Source organism: Sander vitreus, unplaced genomic scaffold (genome assembly GCF_031162955.1).
Source record: "Sander vitreus isolate 19-12246 unplaced genomic scaffold, sanVit1 ctg369_0, whole genome shotgun sequence".
NCBI classification, from domain to species: Eukaryota; Metazoa; Chordata; class Actinopteri; order Perciformes; family Percidae; genus Sander; species Sander vitreus.
This window is the reverse complement of record NW_027595501.1, coordinates 40,947-61,729: the sequence shown is the minus strand read 5'-3', so window position 1 is coordinate 61,729 and position 20,783 is coordinate 40,947. Positions and strand designations below refer to the sequence as shown.

At 40.8% G+C, this 20,783-nt stretch overlaps 1 protein-coding gene across 1 annotated transcript in view; it reads right to left on the bottom strand.

Annotated features, from left to right (window-relative positions):
• Positions 1–1,326: 1,326 nt before the first annotated feature.
• The window catches only part of ltbp1 (latent transforming growth factor beta binding protein 1), a gene marked incomplete at its 5' end in the record, with an annotated part of 54,881 nt that continues 35,424 nt past the window's right edge, over positions 1,327–20,783 (bottom strand). Inside the window, 9 exons of the mRNA XM_078245083.1 lie at positions 1,327–3,357; positions 3,452–3,601; positions 11,995–12,141; positions 14,305–14,481; positions 15,281–15,421; positions 15,510–15,638; positions 17,016–17,105; positions 17,783–17,944; positions 19,368–19,505. Of these exons, the coding sequence (XP_078101209.1) occupies positions 3,170–3,357; positions 3,452–3,601; positions 11,995–12,141; positions 14,305–14,481; positions 15,281–15,421; positions 15,510–15,638; positions 17,016–17,105; positions 17,783–17,944; positions 19,368–19,505 (1,322 nt within the window). The remainder of the gene's footprint in view (positions 3,358–3,451; positions 3,602–11,994; positions 12,142–14,304; positions 14,482–15,280; positions 15,422–15,509; positions 15,639–17,015; positions 17,106–17,782; positions 17,945–19,367; positions 19,506–20,783) is intronic.

The window sequence follows — 20,783 nt, the reverse complement described above, 5'->3', positions numbered from 1 at the left end:
ATGATGAAGTTGAACAAAAATGTACTTGTGTGGTGTATTTGGCATGAGTGATGATGTGTGTGTGCTGGATGGAAGCAAGCAATGCATAAAGATAAACTAAACCACATAAACAAACCAAAAGAGAAAGCAACATGAGAGCAGGAACAGGATGTGATGTGTCGCTTGTAAAGAAGCACACATACCCGTGTCATCAGGCGCATCTTGTGCATTAGTGTCCCCCTCTGCCTCTGTCAAAACTCCACTCAGATGGGATTCCCCAATTATTTCCGCCAGTCTCTCATCAATGGGGGTCAGCTTTGGTGTCCCCTTTCCCCCGCCTGTGGCAGACACACTTTCTTGGTCTGGTGCTAGGCGCTTTTTTGCATTAACTTTAATAACGGACCATTTCTTTTTAATATCAGCCACAGTCTGACCTTCTGAGGCTGTGGCATTAACTGCGTCTGCAGCATGTTGCCACTCTACAGCTTTTTTGGGAATAGTAATTGTGACGACCCCTGCTGTCTGTGGCTGCCCCCCTGTCTCTCTGACTCTGCAGGAGCTCATCAGAGTAACCTGGAACACCTGAGTGTGCCCCGGCTGTTTAAGCCTGGCTGCAGTGCAGCTTTTTCTCTCTGCCTGTGGCTGGTTGCTGCTGTTCCTGCTCTCCCTGGTTATGTTGCATTCTCTTTTGGTTTGTTTATGTGGTTTAGTTTATCTTTATGCTTTGCATGCACCTTTTCCGTCATGCACACACACCTTATCACACATGCACACTTACACTTCTGACTGTACTGACAACCCCACTCCACACCTTAATAATCCTTTAATTTGGTCTTATTCGGTTTGATTTGATTTAATAAATTACATTTATGTTAAACTTTATCATGGTGTTTTTCCTCTTTGCCGTGGCCTAAGAGCAGAGTCATAACAGTTCCCTAAAATATAAAACAGGGCTTTTGCTTGTCAGAGCATATAGGCACAAGACTGGATGTATCAGGTAATGTTACCAAATGTTATAGGTTGAATTACTATTATACTAATGTAGCTAACTTTAGCTATATCAACAATAACAGTCTGTAGTTTGGAAAGACTAGGATTGCCACTGTTTCTTATAAATCGACATGCGATTAGCACAGTCAGCTAATGACAATCAGTTGTAATGGTGGGGTGTGTGTGTGTGTGTGTGTGTGTGTGTGTGTGTGTGTGTGTGTGTGTGTGTGTGTGTGTGTGTGTGTCGGAACTCTGTGACGTTGAAGGCCCAGTGCCAGACCCCACGGTTCTCTGGTGGAAAAAGTACTGCCAATGCATCAGGTTTAAACAGTAAAAAGTGACCAGCCAATGCACATATATCACAATTTGTGGTTTATTACCAATGGGTTTAATGTACACTGTAATATGAATTCATAGAAAATGTTATTTATTCATGTACAAATTACAAATACATCAGCTGTTTTCTCCACTTGGTTTAAATGTACAATGTAAAGTTTATTCTCTCCCATCGCTGTCCCATAGCAGCTTTACAACTTGGCAAGACTTTGCTGTAAAACACAGATAAGTGAAGTATGAAAAATAAAACGCATTTCAGTCTTCTCAACATATGTGTCTAAAGAAGGAAGAAGGGAAGGAATACCAGGAAACAAAAAGTCTCTTGGTAATACACATGAATCCTGGAATTTTCTTATGTCCCAGAAAACAAGTAATTTTATGACCACATTTTACCATTCTTTGACCACAAAGACAAAATCCCACAAAAGCTTATTCCAAAGGCTTTACAGTGGCAAAGTTCTTTAGAACATCAAAATGTGGATATTACATGATTAGGTGATGCTTTAGGAAGGAGGAAGAGAGGGAGCAGACAGTTGGCCTCTTCACAGAATTAAATATCCACAATCAGTTAGACTGGGTAGAAAATAACAACTGGATCCCCCAGCACAAGTCCATAGGGTTTGTCGATACGTTAAATGAGCAAAACGACCTCTTATAACACACATACAACGCCACTTCAAAACAAAATAAGGAACAGACTTGGAAAAGCAACAGACAAAACATACATTTTATACAATTGTGTTTCTATCCCACACATAGGCACATAGTAGATTAAGTTGAATCTTCATCTCAAGTAAATTACTGTTTGTTTCATGTAGTTAGATTTCTGATACAGTGCAGAATATATGGGCTTTGATTAAGTACTGTGTGTGTGTGTGTGTGTGTGTGTGTGTGTGTGTGTGTGTGTGCTTGTTGTATTTCTATACTTTAAGGACCAAGTGTCTACTAAGTGATTTTAAATAGTGATATGGCCCTTGAAGACACACTAGTCAAACCACACATCTTAGGTCAAGGGGAGAGTTCAATTAAGCAATTACCATCGTTTTAGTGTTAACAAATAAAATTATAATTTGAAATGCATACACCATAATTAAACATCATGTTGCTAAACATGGATGTATTAAGAAATCTGCCACTCAGCCTTGTTGCATATATTTGACATGACATTTTCCATCTTACTCCTAGAAAGAACACAACTAAGCATATCCCAAAATGTCAAACTATTCCTTTAACCAAAGAAACCAGAGCAAGTTGCAATGTTGACAGTGAAGTCTGTGAGAATTCATTAAAACGATACTGTTATGCTTTTTACAAAATTAGGCTTTAAAATTGGGAGTACTTTATAATATTACAAATGTTTTATTTTTAAAATGTCTACATTGGAAAACTACTAAAATGATGAAGGACCCAAAGTAACACAATTATTGTAAAAAAGAATCCATCGTGCTGTAGAATAGAGGGGTAATGCAGGAGGTGAGTAAAAATACATGACACTGGTAAATGGCAGATGTGAATTTGGATTAGTTTTTAAATGATGGAGTAAAATCAGAACAGGGCTTCAAAGGCAAGGTTTAAGGTGTATGTTCTTTTGGTTTGATTTAGATGTTGGGCAAAAATTATAAAAAGATTTTCAACTGGTATACTCCCTGATTGTGTTATTTGACCCCCACATCTCTACCTTTCCTCTAGATGTCTTCTGACTAACAGGTATTTTTGGATTGGGAGTGCTGCTCGACACTTTAACCAAACCAGGGAGCTTTAAGGTTAGTGTTGAGGATTTTGCAGTGGCTGAATGTCAGTGGACGTCCTCATAAGTATAGTGATACAAGCTTGTGCGTGTGGTTATAGTGTCTCTTGTCGCCCCCTAGTGTCCGTCCATGCTCCCTGTGTGTGTTGCTGTTTGGTGTGTTGCTGGGACCACACAGTAGTTGGGTTTGTCAGAGGCAGCAAAGCCTGGCAGACACACACACTGATAGGAGCCCACTGTGTTGATGCACTTAGCATTTTTACACAACGACATCCGGTTGTTTAGCTCTGAACACTCGTTCACATCTATGGACAGAGGAGGACAGAAATTACATCAAACATGACAGATATTTTAAAGTTAGTGTTTCTGTGTTTTAAATGTGTGTAATTGCCCTCTTACCAATGCAAGCCATGCGGGACAGGTCCAGGGTGTATCCATCAAAGCAGTCGCAGGTGTAACCCTCCTGAACCCGGACACACCGACCGTTCTCACAGCCATTCAGTATCCCACACTCCTCTGCTTGCAAACCCTCAAAGGCCTTGAATGGAGCTGTAGCAGAAAAGGACAAAACTACTCCAGAACTGTTTTGAGAACATCACATTTTTAAATTCAGTATCAAAGTAATCCATTGGTAGTTGTCGGTACATCCATGGGTACATTGGAAACAGGAACTGCTTATGGCTAATTAGGGATTCTTTTAACTGTGGCATTATACTTTCTGTTTTCACACTCCACAAATTTTGAGCACACTGATGTATTATATGAGCCGCTCTCAATCTTGTATTTGTCCACTGTGAGACATCAGAGGCAAAGGTTTTCTTTCCAGCTGAGGATTCAGCCACTGTAGGACTGGAACCAGGACTAGCATCCGTTTAAAGTTCATTCTAACATGTTATTAGTTTTATTGTCACAAGATGGCAGCAAAGCGCTGTGAAATGAGAACATAAGTTAGTGTTTGTCCTTAGAGAAGCTGAACCTAAATATTTATAATACCCAATAACACATTTGTCTTCACTTCCAGCAGTTTGTAGAACTCATAACTGTCAAACTGTAGATGCACAGTATAATACACACTCAGATGCCCGTTCATTAGCTGTGCACGTGTGCTGTATTGTTTATTGTTCTTCCTGGGGTCCACAACAAAAAGAAAATGAAATCACTTAACAATGATAATCTAAAAGCAGTAAAACATTGTGGACATCATTATAAACATCATCAGAAATGATTCAGAATAAGTTATTACAGTATTACATTCAGAATTACATACAGTAAATATGTCCATTCTCTACTCACAATCTGAAATCTCGGATGGTACTTGAAAGAGACTTTGCTATTCATTTTACGTATATTCAGTGGGCAATTATTCCAATGATTGATGGCACAATAAATAACTGTTCCCTTTAAAGCATTTGATTTTCGGCGTGGTAACATAATCTGGTCATCATCAGCTGACCTAGTCAAATGATAATGAACCTGATCACACCTAACAATTTGGTTATATAAGAAAACGGGTTGAGAAGAAAAGACAGTGTTTCTGAAAAATTGAATTGTATTGAAAGCCAGCCTGTTCTCTACCGTTAACCATGAGAGTCGACAGTGCATACTGATAGTGTTTGTTCTTATGGGACAATGTAATACTGACCTGGCAGCTCTGTTTTGGGCAGTCTGTAATTTCTTTAGTTTACCTTTAGATGCAGATGACCATACAGGTGCACAATAATCCAGGTGACATAAAATTAAAGATTTAGTCACCTGTCCTACGATGTGTGTAGGGACATAAGAAAGACATTTCCTCACCATAGATATACCACAACCCAGCTTCTTCACTATGGTATCAATATGTAGAAAGACCAGCAATTTTACTTTATCTACCTGTTCTATAGGTTCCCCAGACAAGTTCAAACTCATCTTTGGTGTAGATGACAGTTTATGACTCGATCCCAAGATAATTTATTTGGTTTTCGAGATGTTCAGTACCAACTTATTTTGTTTTATCCAATCAAAAACCATATTTAACTCAGCTGATAAAACATTGTCCAGTTCACTGACAGTTTTTGCAACATAATACAATGTGGAATCATCAGCATACATTTGTACAGTTGCTTTACACAAAACTGATGGTAAATTGTTTTCTGAAGATGGCGTATAAGAGTGGTCCCAGGCAGCTCCCTTGCAGGACCCCGCAGTCCAAGACCTTGAGTGAGACCAGCTGCCAGTGTAATGAACCCGTTGCGTCCTACTTGTGAAATAACTCTTCATAAATTGGATGGCGGTTGGACTAAATCCATAGCATTCTAGTTTATCGATGAGTAGATTGTGATCTCTGACATCGAATGCCGCACTAAAATCAAGTAAAACTGCACCAGTCATCTTAAATTATCCATTTGAGCCAGTCACCTTTCATTACTGTAAGGGCGGAACAAGTTGAATGGTTATGTCTATAAGTGTGTTGGAAATCTGTGTTCAAGCCGTTACAGTCAAAGTATTCCTGTATTTGTGAGTGGACTATTCTCTCCATCAGTTTACTAAGAACTGGAAGAATAGTGATAGGTCTACTGTTCTTCCCAGTGAGTGCTAGTCTGCCATCTTTAGGAAAGGGATTCATTTTACCTTCTTTCCAGATAGTGGGAAAAACACCTTTCATTAAGCATGCATTTAATATTTGACATAACGGACCGCAAACATAGTCAGCTGCCAGGCCAAGTACTTTACTGTCCTGCATGTCAGTACCCACTGAGCTGTGTTCGGACAGGGACTTCAACAACTTCCTCACTTCCCGCTCCTCCACACTATTAAAGTGGAAAGTGCAACTCTTGTCTAACATCACATTATTTTTTATGAGCTTTAGATAATTATAATCAGTATTGTCAATATTCTGCCTTAGTGCATGGACCTTATTTATGAAGAAATCATTCAAATAATTCGCAATATCAGATGGTTTGGTCAGAAACATGCCTTCTGATTCCACAAAGGAAGCCCCTCCATTTGTCTGTCTCCCCATTATTTTATTAAGGGTTTTCCAGAGCTCTGTACCATCTTGCTTTACAGCATTTATTGTAATTGTAATATTCTTTTTTCATTGATCTATTCAGTTTTGTAACCTGATTTCTCAGTTGACAGTACTTGAATCTGTCCTCCACTAATCCAGACTTTACTAATGTAGATTTGGCTTCATCTCTTTCCTTCATGAGGCTCTTTATAGTCTCATTCAGCCATGGAGCTGGTCTCGCTTTTACAATATACTTTCTCATAGAGGCATGCCTATCAGCTAACCTGACTCCACCAGATGGATTGCTTCGCATTTGCTCGGCATATCCATCTGGGAACTTTCCATTGGAGAACTTTTGGGAAGGGGCGAAAATACTGGTTAGCTGATTGCAGTGGCAGTTCTACATTGAATGACGCCCTGGGCGAGACCCCCTTCGAGTGCTCCCCCTCCCCCCCCAAAAAAAGAACTATTACAACAGGAAACACACTTTTTAAGGTGCACAATCTCCACCTCCAACATTGCCAAAAGACAATGAACACAATTCTGCACAAAATATGACAGTATAGATTATGAGAACTTAAAATAAATATACACTATATACATAAATGTGCCAAAAATATATACAATCATAAAAAAATTAACAAGAGCAGAGAGCAACAATAATATAAAATATTAAGAACAATATACAAATAAAATATAGAAATATTCTAAATAGCACAAATCCTTCATCACACAAATGTGAAGACACACTAAACAAAAATCAAATTATTACACTATAGCACTAAGAACAGGAAACACAAACTAAAACTAAAACCTGACCTCTCTGGCCTTCCTTGATGCAAAATCATCAATGATGTCATCGACAGGGACGGACTGTCTGGGACCAAAAATTAGACCATTGCCATAAAAGAAAGGTTTAGACTCGTCTTGCTCCGCGCCGATTTGCCAATTCCCCACACAATCAAACAATAGATAACAGAGAACCGCTTTGTGGCGCAGAGGACTTTTTTTTTTTTTAAGTTCTCGTGCCACCCCCCATGTGATATGAAAGAATGCCGCCCCCGGCCCACTGGCTGATTGGATAAACCATCTGTCTATCACTAACCTGTCTCCACCAGAGATCAGGACGGTCTCACGAGGCTAATTTTCTTCACGACAAAACAGTTGATATATCAAACTCTTGCGGAAACCAGTCGGCAGAAGAGCAAAAACATCTTTTCCTCCGAGAAAAGCCTCCAGTGCGTTTTTTTAATCTTCTTTCAATGAAGGAATACTTTCTAATTTGGATAAAACTTGCGCGATAGTTACGCTCATCTCATCCGTGGAAGCCGCCATGTTGTTTATACTGAACAGTCGCTTCTCGTTGCGTCACACCTAAACCTGCCTCAAAACCAACGCTGATTGGTCGGTCGTTTGGCGAACGGCTCCAAATTTTCTCTATCTCAAGATGCCAGACTGATCTGTGAGTAGAAAACTGGAGCTCGCGAGATCAGGTCGGTCTCATGAGGCTACCTGTCAACAATCTTCATGAAGCTTTCCATAAAGATATTTAAGGAGGCCTCAGGCTCCTCAGCACCAACATCTGCCAAAAAAATTTCCGGAATGAATTTCCTGAACATCCTTTTATGTACTATATTTCCCTTACATTTAGGAATTTTAGTTTTCCTGGTAATTGCTATAATATTATGGTCACTAAAACCCACAGATCGAGAAACTGGTTTAGTGCAGCATTCAGGAATATTTGTGTAAATATGGTCTATGCAAGTGGCAGAAATATGGCCAGCACTGTTAGTAAAGACTGGTTGGTTGAGAGCTCATCTGAGACAGATTACAAGTATTGATCGATGAAACTCTCTTTTGTTTCATTGGACATTGATTCGCAAACCAGTCTATGTTCATATCCCCAAGTAAAAAAATATCACCATTCACATCTGTAACTCTGTCAATTAACACATATAAATCATTTAGATATTGCACATCAGTCCTGGGAGGTCGATAGCAGCAGCTGATCAGCACCGGCTTAAGGTGAGGAAGATGCATTTTGACCCATAGAAATTCTAAACTATCTGAGATAAACTCAGAGCACAGTGGTGCCGGAAAGTTATTTCTGATATATGATGCTATGCCACCCCAATGTTTAATCTCTGTGTTAAGAACAGTAGCATCCAGATGGGTCTCCGATACGGCCAAGATATGAATGGTGTTTTCTGTAATCAGATAGTTAAGTTCATGTACCTTATTTCTGATGCTGCAGACATTCAAATGGGCCATAACAAAACCATTTGAAACAGGAAGGAGATGCTTATCATCAATGCGCCTACTTTCCATAATAAATGTAGTTCAGTTCAGTCTATATGAGCGCAAGTTAAGGAAACCAGAGAACTAGTCTCTAGCTCCAGCTCCTGGCTCCAGCTCCAGCTCCTGGCCATTGGTGCCTTTCTAATCCTTATGCTTTTGGGCAGGGGGATGGACAATAAGCTTATCATGTCGGATGTAGGCTATGTCACCTCATTCTCTGGCAGCTTTCATGGCTGGAATGAGTTCCTTAAGCTTTTGCCTGACAGCTTCAGTGTAGTCCTCATTCACATAGATGTTGGTGCCTTTCAGATCCTTAGCCTTTCCCAGAACAGCAATTGTATCTCTGTATCTGAGGAATTTGATCATAATAGGCCTAGGGTCTCTTTCCAGAATATCCGGATGGATTGCCAGTCCTATGTGCACGTTCAATCACCATCTGACTACTGTCCAGGTGAAGTTTCTCATTGATCACACACCTGACTTTGTCCTCAGTCTCCTTCCAGCTTTCATTCTGGGCCTCAGGAATGCCATCCACAACAAGGTTATTGACACATGCCCTGACAGCTGACAAGCTGAGTTTTTGTGGTTATGTGTATGTGTTGTAGCTTAGCTAATGTCATCAAAATGCTAGCGACTGCAGAGGGAAAATTAGCCTGCATGGCTAAATCTGGCACATTACATGTTGGACTTTAGTACTCATGTTGATTAATGTGCATTGTTCCTTTAAATAAAAAATATGTAAAAGTTAAAAAAAAGTATATATATATATATATATATATATATATATATATATATATATAAATGCTATTTGGGATACCAAATTTAGCTGATAACTTTTAGAGGGAAGCAAAGACGCCTTCAATGTTTTATTTTTAGACAAATGAAATGGTCACAATGGCTTGTTAATCACAGTATTTCATAATGAAAGCGTTGATAGTTTGAGTTTAATAAAGCATTGATATCAATGAGCCAAATGCGTTCCAATAATTGTTCCACTGTATTCTCCATTGTTCATTATGGTTGTAACTGGTTATACCTCAGACCGGGGGGGGGAGGAGGTTGTTCAGACTAATGACTGTTTTTTCTCTGTTCTCCTGAGGTCACTTTAAAATGGTCCAGATAAAAGAAGAAACAAAATAAAAACCTTTTGGTTGAGCTGGTCACAACCAGTGACACGGAGTCACAAGTAGACATGCCTTTATTAAGGTTGTACTGCTACCTGGATAAACTATATGTATACTACATTCTTTACCTTAGGCCCCATTACTAGCAGAACTTTGTAAAGCACTGATTAAGGTCTAGTGGACCTTACTGTGTCAAGCAGCTCCTATTTAAGTGATGCCTTGATTGTGAACAGGTGTGGCAATAATCAGGCCTGGGTGTGGCTAGAGAAATTGAACTCAGGTGTGGACAACCACAGTTATAGTATGTTTTAACAAGGGGGGCAATCACTTTTTCACACAGGGCCATGATGGTTTGAATTTTTTTTCTCCTTTAATAATAAACACCTTCATTTACAAATTGCATTTTGTGTTTACTTGTGTTGTCCTTGACTTTTGTTTAAATTGGTTTGATGTTCCGAAACACTTAAGTGTGACAAACATGCAAAGGAACAGGAAATGAGGAAGGGGGCAAACACTTTTTCACACCACTGTATTTCCCTTACATTTAGGAATTTTAGTTTTCCTGGTAATTGCTATAATATTATGGTCACTAAAACCCACAGATCGAGAAACTGGTTTAGTGCAGCATTCAGGAATATTTGTGTAAATATGGTCTATGCAAGTGGCAGAAATATGGCCAGCACTGTTAGTAAAGACTGGTTGGTTGAGAGCTCATCTGAGACAGATTACAAGTATTGATCGATGAAACTCTCTTTTGTTTCATTGGACATTGATTCGCAAACCAGTCTATGTTCATATCCCCAAGTAAAAAAATATCACCATTCACATCTGTAACTCTGTCAATTAACACATATAAATCATTTAGATATTGCACATCAGTCCTGGGAGGTCGATAGCAGCAGCTGATCAGCACCGGCTTAAGGTGAGGAAGATGCATTTTGACCCATAGAAATTCTAAACTATCTGAGATAAACTCAGAGCACAGTGGTGCCGGAAAGTTATTTCTGATATATGATGCTATGCCACCCCAATGTTTAATCTCTGTGTTAAGAACAGTAGCATCCAGATGGGTCTCCGATACGGCCAAGATATGAATGGTGTTTTCTGTAATCAGATAGTTAAGTTCATGTACCTTATTTCTGATGCTGCAGACATTCAAATGGGCCATAACAAAACCATTTGAAACAGGAAGGAGATGCTTATCATCAATGCGCCTACTTTCCATAATAAATGTAGTTCAGTTCAGTCTATATGAGCGCAAGTTAAGGAAACCAGAGAACTAGTCTCTAGCTCCAGCTCCTGGCTCCAGCTCCAGCTCCTGGCCATTGGTGCCTTTCTAATCCTTATGCTTTTGGGCAGGGGGGATGGACAATAAGCTTATCATGTCGGATGTAGGCTATGTCACCTCATTCTCTGGCAGCTTTCATGGCTGGAATGAGTTCCTTAAGCTTTTGCCTGACAGCTTCAGTGTAGTCCTCATTCACATAGATGTTGGTGCCTTTCAGATCCTTAGCCTTTCCCAGAACAGCAATTGTATCTCTGTATCTGAGGAATTTGATCATAATAGGCCTAGGTCTCTTTCCAGAATATCCGGATGGATTGCCAGTCCTATGTGCACGTTCAATCACCATCTGACTACTGTCCAGGTGAAGTTTCTCATTGATCACACACCTGACTTTGTCCTCAGTCTCCTTCCAGCTTTCATTCTGGGCCTCAGGAATGCCATCCACAACAAGGTTATTGACACATGCCCTGACAGCTGACAAGCTGAGTTTTTGTGGTTATGTGTATGTGTTGTAGCTTAGCTAATGTCATCAAAATGCTAGCGACTGCAGAGGAAAATTAGCCTGCATGGCTAAATCTGGCACATTTACATGTTGGACTTTGTGCTCATGTTGATTAATGTGCATTGTTCCTTTTAAATAAAAAAATATGTAGTATATATATATATATAGTATATATATATATATATATATATAAATGCTATTTGGGATACCAAATTTAGCTGATAACTTTTAGAGGGAAGCAAAGACGCCTTCAATGTTTTATTTTTAGACAAATGAAATGGTCACAATGGCTTGTTAATCACAGTATTTCATAATGAAAGCGTTGATAGTTTGAGCCAAATGCGTTCCAATAATTGTTCCACTGTATTCTCCATTGTTCATTATGGTAGTAACTGGTTATACCTCAGACCGGGGGGGGGAGGAGGTTGTTCAGACTAATGACTGTTTTTTCTCTGTTCTCCTGAGGTCACTTTAAAATGATCCAGATAAAAGAAGAAACAAAATAAAAACCTTTTGGTTGAGCTGGTCACAACCAGTGACACGGAGTCACAAGTAGACATGCCTTTATTAAGGTTGTACTGCTACCTGGATAAACTCTATATGTATACTTCACAATTCTTTACCTTGGCCCCATTACTAGCAAGAACTTTGTAAAGCACTGATTAAGGTCTAGTTGCATTAAACCCTGTGTTTCAGTGCTATTCCTCTGTTACTATAAATGATTCATAAAAGACAAATACTCACGCTCCTCATTGTCGTAAAAAGGCAGGACAGGATCAGGTAATGGTGAATAGTCTGGGCTCACTTCATATTCATGGACGGGGCCGGCAACAAGGGCGTCATGACCGTATGTCCGCCGCCCGCCAAGGTTACACATGGATGCATAATCCTCTGAGAAAGACAAAGAGAGAGAAAAGATAAGAAACGTCAGGAGGTGCCAGGTTCTGCCTTAATGAATAGGTGTGAGAACCCAGAGATGACCAGTCCACTCATTAGTCAGTGGTTCCACAGACTGGAAATGTGGTGTAAATACAGCTATCAGGGATGGGCACCAGGAATGTTTTCCCAGATCAAGTCATCAAATCATGCTTGTGGAGGGAAGTTTTAGAACACATCTGAAGAGCATGGCAGCAGCAATATCAATGCACAGCAATAGATCTGATGCATACTACTTATTTTTAACAGTCACAGTTACCATTAGGGCTGTATCCGTTAGTTTGTAGCTTTAACGTAACTCATAACATTGACATTGGAATTCTAAATGACTTTTGATTGCTGGTTTAATGGTCTGCCTCTCAATGGCAGAGAAAGACAGCATGTAGCCAGCATATTTTAAAATCTAACTTGGTGAATTAAAGGGAAACTTTGGCGATTTTTAACCAAAGTTGTCAACTGACAGCCAATGACACTACGCTTCAACCTTTTCATGTCTAGGCTGCACGTTTCCAAAACCACAGATCAAACCAAAGGACAGGATGCTCTGAAGGACAGCCTTGTGGAACAGTTGCAAAATCATGCAAAATCAAAATCAGCCATCATTTGTTAACCTACTCCTTACGGTTATGATCCTCCTAGGCTATGCCATGCTGTTAAATGTTGGTCTTGGTGCCTGTTACCTCTGATGATGTAGCCTAAGGCAAGTATTTAGGTTAACATGAAATATGTGTATCAGAAGCAACAGAACTATGATTGGTCTTGGACGGTAGGCCCACCTGATTCAGCAGCTATGGCTAACTGTGAGGAAACATATGGTTAAGAGTGTGTGAAGAGACAGGGAGATCAACAATAACATTGTATTAATTAATAAAATGGAAATGTATTATTCATTTTGTTAAACTCATTACATAATACAGGGTTACACTCACAAGTACAACATTAATTATTTGTGATGTTTTCATTTTAATGTTCGCAGTATTGTAAATCAAATTATAGGTTTGTCTTACATCAAGTACAACCAACTGGCTCTTTGATTAAATTATTTCTTCTCATTATTGGCAGCCCTGGACTTATTAAAATCAAAATTACAAAGGCTTTGTTGCTCTTCGTTGCTTTGTGGGAGAGGGCAGGACATCATAGATGTGTCTGATGATAAAGCTTCAGCCTATTTGTCTACCTGCTCCACAGCTCGCTCAATGTGAGTTTCCTCTTCTCAATGCCCTCCTACTTTGTCGAGTAGCCCTGTCTGGCACCTCTTGTGTCACTATGGTCCGACGAGCACTGTTGTTGATTTGTTTAAGGCTACTGACTGTATCCTGCCGGAGTTGTTCCAGTTGCTGGGTGTCTTTGAGGTCAGCATTGTACCACCCTCTGAGGCTCTTGATGGGCTTCTCAGGATTGTTGGGATTTGTTTGTCACTGATGTCGAACAGTTAGTTTGCCTTTGATAACTGAGATGCATAAGACTTGCTTGGTTTGTCCTCCATTCTTGCCCACTTGATGTTTTCCTGGAGTGCATGGCTTTGTTGTTATGGTAGTCGTGTCATGTATGCCCTTATTGGTGGAAGCCCAACTCCTACACACTTTCTCAGCGACATGACTTGCCTGAACTCGCTGTGAGTCTTGTGGAAAGGCTCTAACAGATTAAAAGTTGCCCTTGACATCATAACATTTTGAAGGGAATCTGTTTCAGTGTAGACATTCCACTCTGTATCCACACACACACACACACACACACACACACACACACACACACACACACACCACAAAGAAAAATAATAAAACATGTTGCTTTCTTTCTCCTCATCCTTGTTCTCATCTGCTCTCCTGGCTTCCACTGCACATCCACTTCTAACTGAAAGCGTAAAGACTGGCCTCCATGTTTACTTCTGTACTACAGCTGCTGCGTGCCACGTCTTTGTCACCGTTCTTTAGCGCATTCAGAACTGTGAGTAGTTCACGCTGGAATCTCAATATTGCCCACATTTAAAAAATAAAGTGAACAGTCAAACAAAACCCCTGATGTGAGCGAGAAGTCAGAATGGAGCACTAAGGCTTGCAGTGTGACAGACATTCCAAACATGAGAGCAGTGTGTGTGTTGTTGTGTGCAGTGTGTACCAGTGTTCCTGAAGGGGCACAGGGCACAGTCCATGCCCCAGGCCTCGCCGTACAGACAGCAGCACTCTGTGTATGTGGTCTTCCTGTCGGGACTCAGCGGCCGCGTGCACGTCATGCTCTGTGTCACCGTCTGCCAGCAGATACCTTGGTAGTCCGTCTGTTCCACCTCATGTTGCTCTGCAATCACACACACATACACACAAAATTGTATTTGCCTTTCTTACATTGCCTTTTATTTCGCCACTGTTCCGTGGCAGAGATTTATTTGCCTTTCTGATTTTTACATTCGGCCTATCAGCCAAGGTTTAGTTTTTTGCTCCGGCAGTCGCCGAGGTTTTGTTTTCCGGCTGTTGCCGAGATTTATTTTGCCTTTCTTATTTTGCATTTCTTATTTTCACCGGTCTGATGGCCGAGATTTAATTTGCTTTCTTATTTTGCGGCGGTCATATGCCGAGGTTTTGTTTTCATCTGGTGGTCACCGAGTTTTATTTTGCCTTTCTTATTTTTCGCCGGCCGTATGCTGAGGCTCTGTTTTGCACCGGCCGGTGGCCGAGTTTAATTTTTCATCGGGCGTTGGGCCAGAATGTTTTCTGTTTATGTAGTAACCTACTACACCTACTTTAGTAATTACACCTTCTTGTTCACTGTACAGATCTGTGGTGCCCATTGTGGTATGTATGTGCCTGACTCGTCTTTCCATCACTAAGTCTCTTCATTTTTGGGGGATATGTCTGGGTTTCTCTACCCCTTTTAAACATATTCAATACAATGGAATCTAATCTCCAAAATCTTTCTACATTTCATATTTTGCTTATGTAACTTACAAATAAATCTTTTCATATCTGCAATGAAGTTTCTCCTGATTGAAATGGCTTAAATATCATAAAGACTTGACAATACTGAAAGTTTCAAATTCAAGAATTTCCTGGATGGACATTTTTAGAATGTGTGCATGGGAGATGAAAGCCTTTCTTACCAGCTGCCTCAGGAATGAAGACACAGCGGTTACTGCTGGGCTCCAGCACCATGGGATGGGTACAGAAACACATGTACGAGCCATCTGTGTTCAGACACTGTCCACCAGCACACAGAGACTTATCCACACACTCATTCATGTCTACAGGACAGGAAGCAAAGCACACATTTAATACACACACACACACACACACACACACACACACACACACACACACACACACACAGACCTGTGCACTGCAGATTGGCAGCGTCGTAGTCCTGTCCCGTCTTACAGTAACACTCGTAGCTGCCCACAGTGTCCAGACAGAAGCCTCCTTTACACACCTCCTGGCCAAACAGAGTACACTCATCTGCATCTGCAAACAGCCAGAGAGAAGAACAGAGTGTCAGAGGAGCCCTCTGTTAGATAACAACATGAGAACAGGGTGAGGCAGGACCAGTGTTGGGGAAGTTACTTTTAAAAAGTAGTTTGCTCATTACTCGTTACTTCTTAAAAAAGTAATCCGTTACTTTACTTAGTTAACCCCTATGGAAAGTAACTTTTTACTTTACTCGTTACTTTTATGTTACTTTTAAAAGCAGGGGTGTCTGGCAGAGACTGAAGTTAATTATAGAAAAACTATCTTTGACCATGAAGCCGATCTCTGGTTTATCAGTGAAGTGTCTGAACTCCACTGCAGACTGGATTCTCTCCTCACAGAGTGACGGCTGATTCATTATGAACGAGTCCAGCGCGGGTTGAATGTGCATCAGCAGGTCATCGGCGTTACACGGTGTTAGTGTATACTATGTAATGTCTGTATCGACTTGTACCGGTGGCGCAGCCATGATGGTCTGTACATTGTCGTAGACACATGCAGCCTTTTTTCTGGAAATTCTTGCGTGTCCGTGCAGCGGTCCGCTGCGTGAATGTATGAAGCCATGTCCACCGCATCCATCTGTGAGGTTGTCAGCTTTGTGTCTGCCTGGCTCAGAGCGCCATCTAGCAAAAAGCCACAAAGCTTAAAACGCTCTCAAAAGTTAGCTTTGGCTGCTTCTCGCTTGCCATGATTGCTCTGCTACACCAGCCTCTGTCACGGCCTGTGTGGAGCTTGTGAGCACGCAGCTGAGAAGGCAGCGTCACTGTCAAATCTGTCCCTGGGAAAAGTAATGTTGCGCTGAATTGAAAAAGGAACTACGTTTCGTTACCAACTTTTCAGTAGTAGCGCGTTACACTACTTTTTACCCGAAAAAGTAGTTACGTTACTTTGTAATGCATTACACCCAACACTGGGCAGGACACATCAGGATGTTCTCGGGTCTTTCCCAAAGCTTCTGACCAGGCAATGACGTGTCAGAAATTCACTAATGATATTTAAATCATTAGATGTGGTTGAGTTAATCCCACTGACTACATATCAATCAACCCAATACACTGTTGTCTGTGGTGCTTGTCAGTGCTCTCCTTTTAGAATTTCAATTTGACAACAGCCAAGTATATCCAGCTGCAGCAGCAGTGAAGGAAGTTGAACTGTTGGTGGGCTGGTCGGGTTACAGAAGAGGCCGATGCCCAAACCCTGATGTAATTTCTCATTTATCTTGGCTGGAGTTGCAACAGAAAAAAAAATGGCATAGAAAGCTCAGGAGATGACTCACAGCACATGGAATAGGTCAAGGTACAACTATGTGAGGGAGAACTATGAAACCCTATGGATGGTGTTAAGTTGTGTACTCTAGGAGGAGCTCAGTCTTACCCTTGTAGCTGTCAGCTGTGGCCACTCCGTATAGGAAGTCTCCATTGGGAATGAATCCTCTTCCAGACGGACACATCTGATCAAACTGGTCTGAATGGGGCCGACATGGAGCGTTGCAGGTTAAGAGTCCATTGAGCACTGAGGTATGAGCATTTGCATACCTACAGTACATATACTGTAGGGACACTTTATTAGGTACACTTCACCGTAAAGACCAACAGAGCGCTTCAGTTCCTGCTCACTTATTAAAATGGGTAAGACACTGATTTACTTAGTGTTGTGTCATGGTAGCTGCTTCCTGACATTGTGTAACTGGAACGCCAGTTTACCTAGAATAACAAAAACTGAATGATGTCCAGTCAGCAATACTGTTTCACTCAGAGCAGTGTGCAGGTCTCTGAGAAACAGCTGAAGCCAATAAAGGGAACTCTGACTGAGGCTGGACCATAATGCATCGCAGTAGTCTAGTCTTGGCAACATGAAGTCTTTAAGGGGCTGAGTGTGATTGCTAGCAGTATGCACAGTGACAGTGAATCAGTCAGAATCAGATTTTGTGAACTTACATACAGTACAAAGCACAGGGCTGTGGTGATGTTAAAAGCTGCACACTTCTTTAAATGAACTCAACACAGTTATTGCTCCCTAGCTTCATCATACAACCATAGTGTACTAAGGTGTTCAAATGATGCTTTTAAAATCCCGTGGTATACTGTGTAACTGAAACATAGCAAAAGGTGTATCTCTGTGTGGTATTGACAGGTCCTCACCTGTGCCATTGACAGGACAGGGGTACACCTCACAGTTGTCTCCCCAGCCGGCTCCCAGAGTGCAGCAGCACTCCTGCAGGGTGACATGGCTGGTCAGCACACTCTCACACAGGTTTTTGTCGTTCAGACGGTAGTAGCACTCTTTATGCTCCACTGATGTCACTGAAAGATGAATAAAGGAATTAAAAAAAAAAACTCATACCTGACCTCCTATTCATAGTGTTGAATGCATTGGTGAAGAGCCCATTCATTTGTGCTTCAAAGCCAGATAAAGTGAAAGGTTCTCTATGTTGGCTTTATGCTAATTGTAAATGTAAATCGAGCCAGGGATCTAACTACCAACCTTCCAATTGGTCCGCTCCACCACCTGTGCCACAGCCTCCCCTACTGCTTACCTGTAAGTGGTGGTCTAAACTACATCCTAGATTGTCTTACTTTGTTCTGCCATTGGTTCCATTGTTCTTTGAGAAGATACTGCCAGGAAAAAAATGATTCTTTTGTTTGCATAAAACATCATACCTCCACAGTCGTGTCTGGATTTGATTATGGAGTAATGTATACTTTTGCGAGTGCAGTTTAACATGCATGTGTCTGGTTGAAGCACATTTATTGTTGTTTATATCAGATCGTTTGCTGGTCTTCTTTAGCAATAACAAGACAATTAATTGAATTTGTCCTTATAAAAGCAAATATGGACTTCAGTTATAAATCTTTCCCAGAGGAGACTCTGTGAGGACACTAAAGGACCATTGGCCATTGGTAGCACCAACCCCTTTAAGGGCAGATTCCTCACAGTCCAGGGTGTGTCTGCAAAGTTATACACGGCACTGTGAACTCTGGAAACACTGACAAGGACTTTTCAATGCAAAATGAAATGTTTATAATTGATGTGTTATGTTTATTGAACATATATAAAATGTAGGAAGTTTGTTTTAAAGTTCTGATTTTGATGCAAGGACCACACTTTATTGGAGATTAACACCGATGTCGCTCTGAACCCTGACTCCCCAAGTGCTCTCCACAAGCTCATACATCTTACCAAGTTATCCTTCATTATATGTTCACTGCTGTATTTATTGCATTTATTCATGCATCATGGCATTCATTCATTCATTTAATAAATTAAATAAAAGATTAAATAATTAATTGATTAGGTATAAGTTGTGTTTGTAGTCAATAAACCTTTCATTTATAAAGAACTTGATAATGCGCATTACGGTCACTGTAGAAACCTGCAGAGTTGAGACTGAATTAATTGGATATCAATGTTCCCTTTTTGAAGCGTGGTGCCCCAAGTTGGATTTAACACCAGTTACATTTAGTTATTTCACATAAAACTGATTTGTGATAGCTGAAGTTGAGTGGTGTTACTCTCCTTCCTCCTCTCTAACCACTCACGTGTTTGTGATGCAGAATCTTGAGGTATTAATGATTGTTATATATTGTTGTATAATTTAATGCATTATGCGTCACTATCTACTGTTTGAAGATTGTGTACCTCACTTTACTGACTTGAATGGAGGAACAGCAGTGTAATGAAGCAGTTATTCAGCCTGCTGTGCTCAGGAAGCTGCAGATGGGTTACCTGTGGGAACGGGCTCACACTTGGCGATCATGACATTATAGTCCTGGCCGCTGGGACACACGCAGAGGAAGGAACCATCAGCGTTCACACACTGGGCCTCTCCACACACACTGCTCAGCAGCTCACACTCGTTAACATCTGCAGAGCAGGACCAGAAGAAGAAACTAACAATCACGGCCTACTAGGATTGTGCTTCATCAAGTGTGTACAAAAGGTGGGCAAGTTCAGAGTGAAACAAAACAATGATACATATGAAATATATTTCTTCCCATCTATATATGCCTCATATTCTCCATCAATGTTCCAGAGCAGCGGGCCTGCATTTTAATGAGCTACAAACATTTTCTGTGGATTTACAGTGACTCTCATTAAATGATAAATGGCAATTTTGTGTTGTGAATGATGAAAGATGACTGTAAGATCAGAAAAATAAGACATAAGAGGCTTTATTGTTTATTGTATTATGGCACTACTGTCTGACAGTATCACAACACAATTGCGTTACTCCCACAAAATGAAATAAAAAGATTAAAAACAAAACAACAAAACTAAACACTAAAAATTTAAGAAACAATTTAAATTTAAAGTTAAATAAGAGCAAGAAGTGGACACGTCCCAGTAAAAGTGCAACCTTGACGAACATACATAGAGTAGGGACACGAATGGCTGCCAAGCGCCGCTAAATGCCGCAAAGTACTGAAAAATGCTCTCTCTCTGTCTTTCTCTCTCTTGCTCCCTATCTTTTTCTGTCTCTCCGTGTGTTTGGTGGTCATCCAACAACACCCCGCACCACCTCTAGCCTGGCCACTCCCACATGTGTGTGTGTGTGTGTGTGTGTGTGTGTGTGTGTGTGTGTGTGTGTGTGTGTGTGTGTGTGTGTTTGAATGTATGAAGCACTCAGAGACAGTCACATTGGCATCATATCAGCTGGCATGGAAGATCTCGCTCTAAAAGCCATACACTGAAGACGAGCCTCAGAGATGTTTGTTGTTATCCTCTCTCCAAAGATGACAGTTTGAAGTGTTGGCTATCAGACCTGTGTTATGTCATTAGGCCTATTCCTCACTTTGATGTATTGTGTGCAACATGTGTCAGCGGCTCTTTGCAATGATGTGCTATTTCTTTTTGGCTCTTCATGCTGGACAGGATGGCCATTCCCATTCTAATTAAGAATTAGAATTGCTCCAATGGATCTTCAGAACGGAACAGACTTAGTAGCAATCCTGCTATCTTTACATAGCACAATTATCAAAACCTTACACTCAAGGAGCAAAACATTGGCCCAGATGTGCACCACTATCACACAGCACAATGTCTGCCTCACACTTTTTGCACTTCCTTACAATTCCAAAGCACTGACTGTCAAATGACCACACCTATGAGCCGATCTGTGAAACACAGCCATCAGGTACGCAA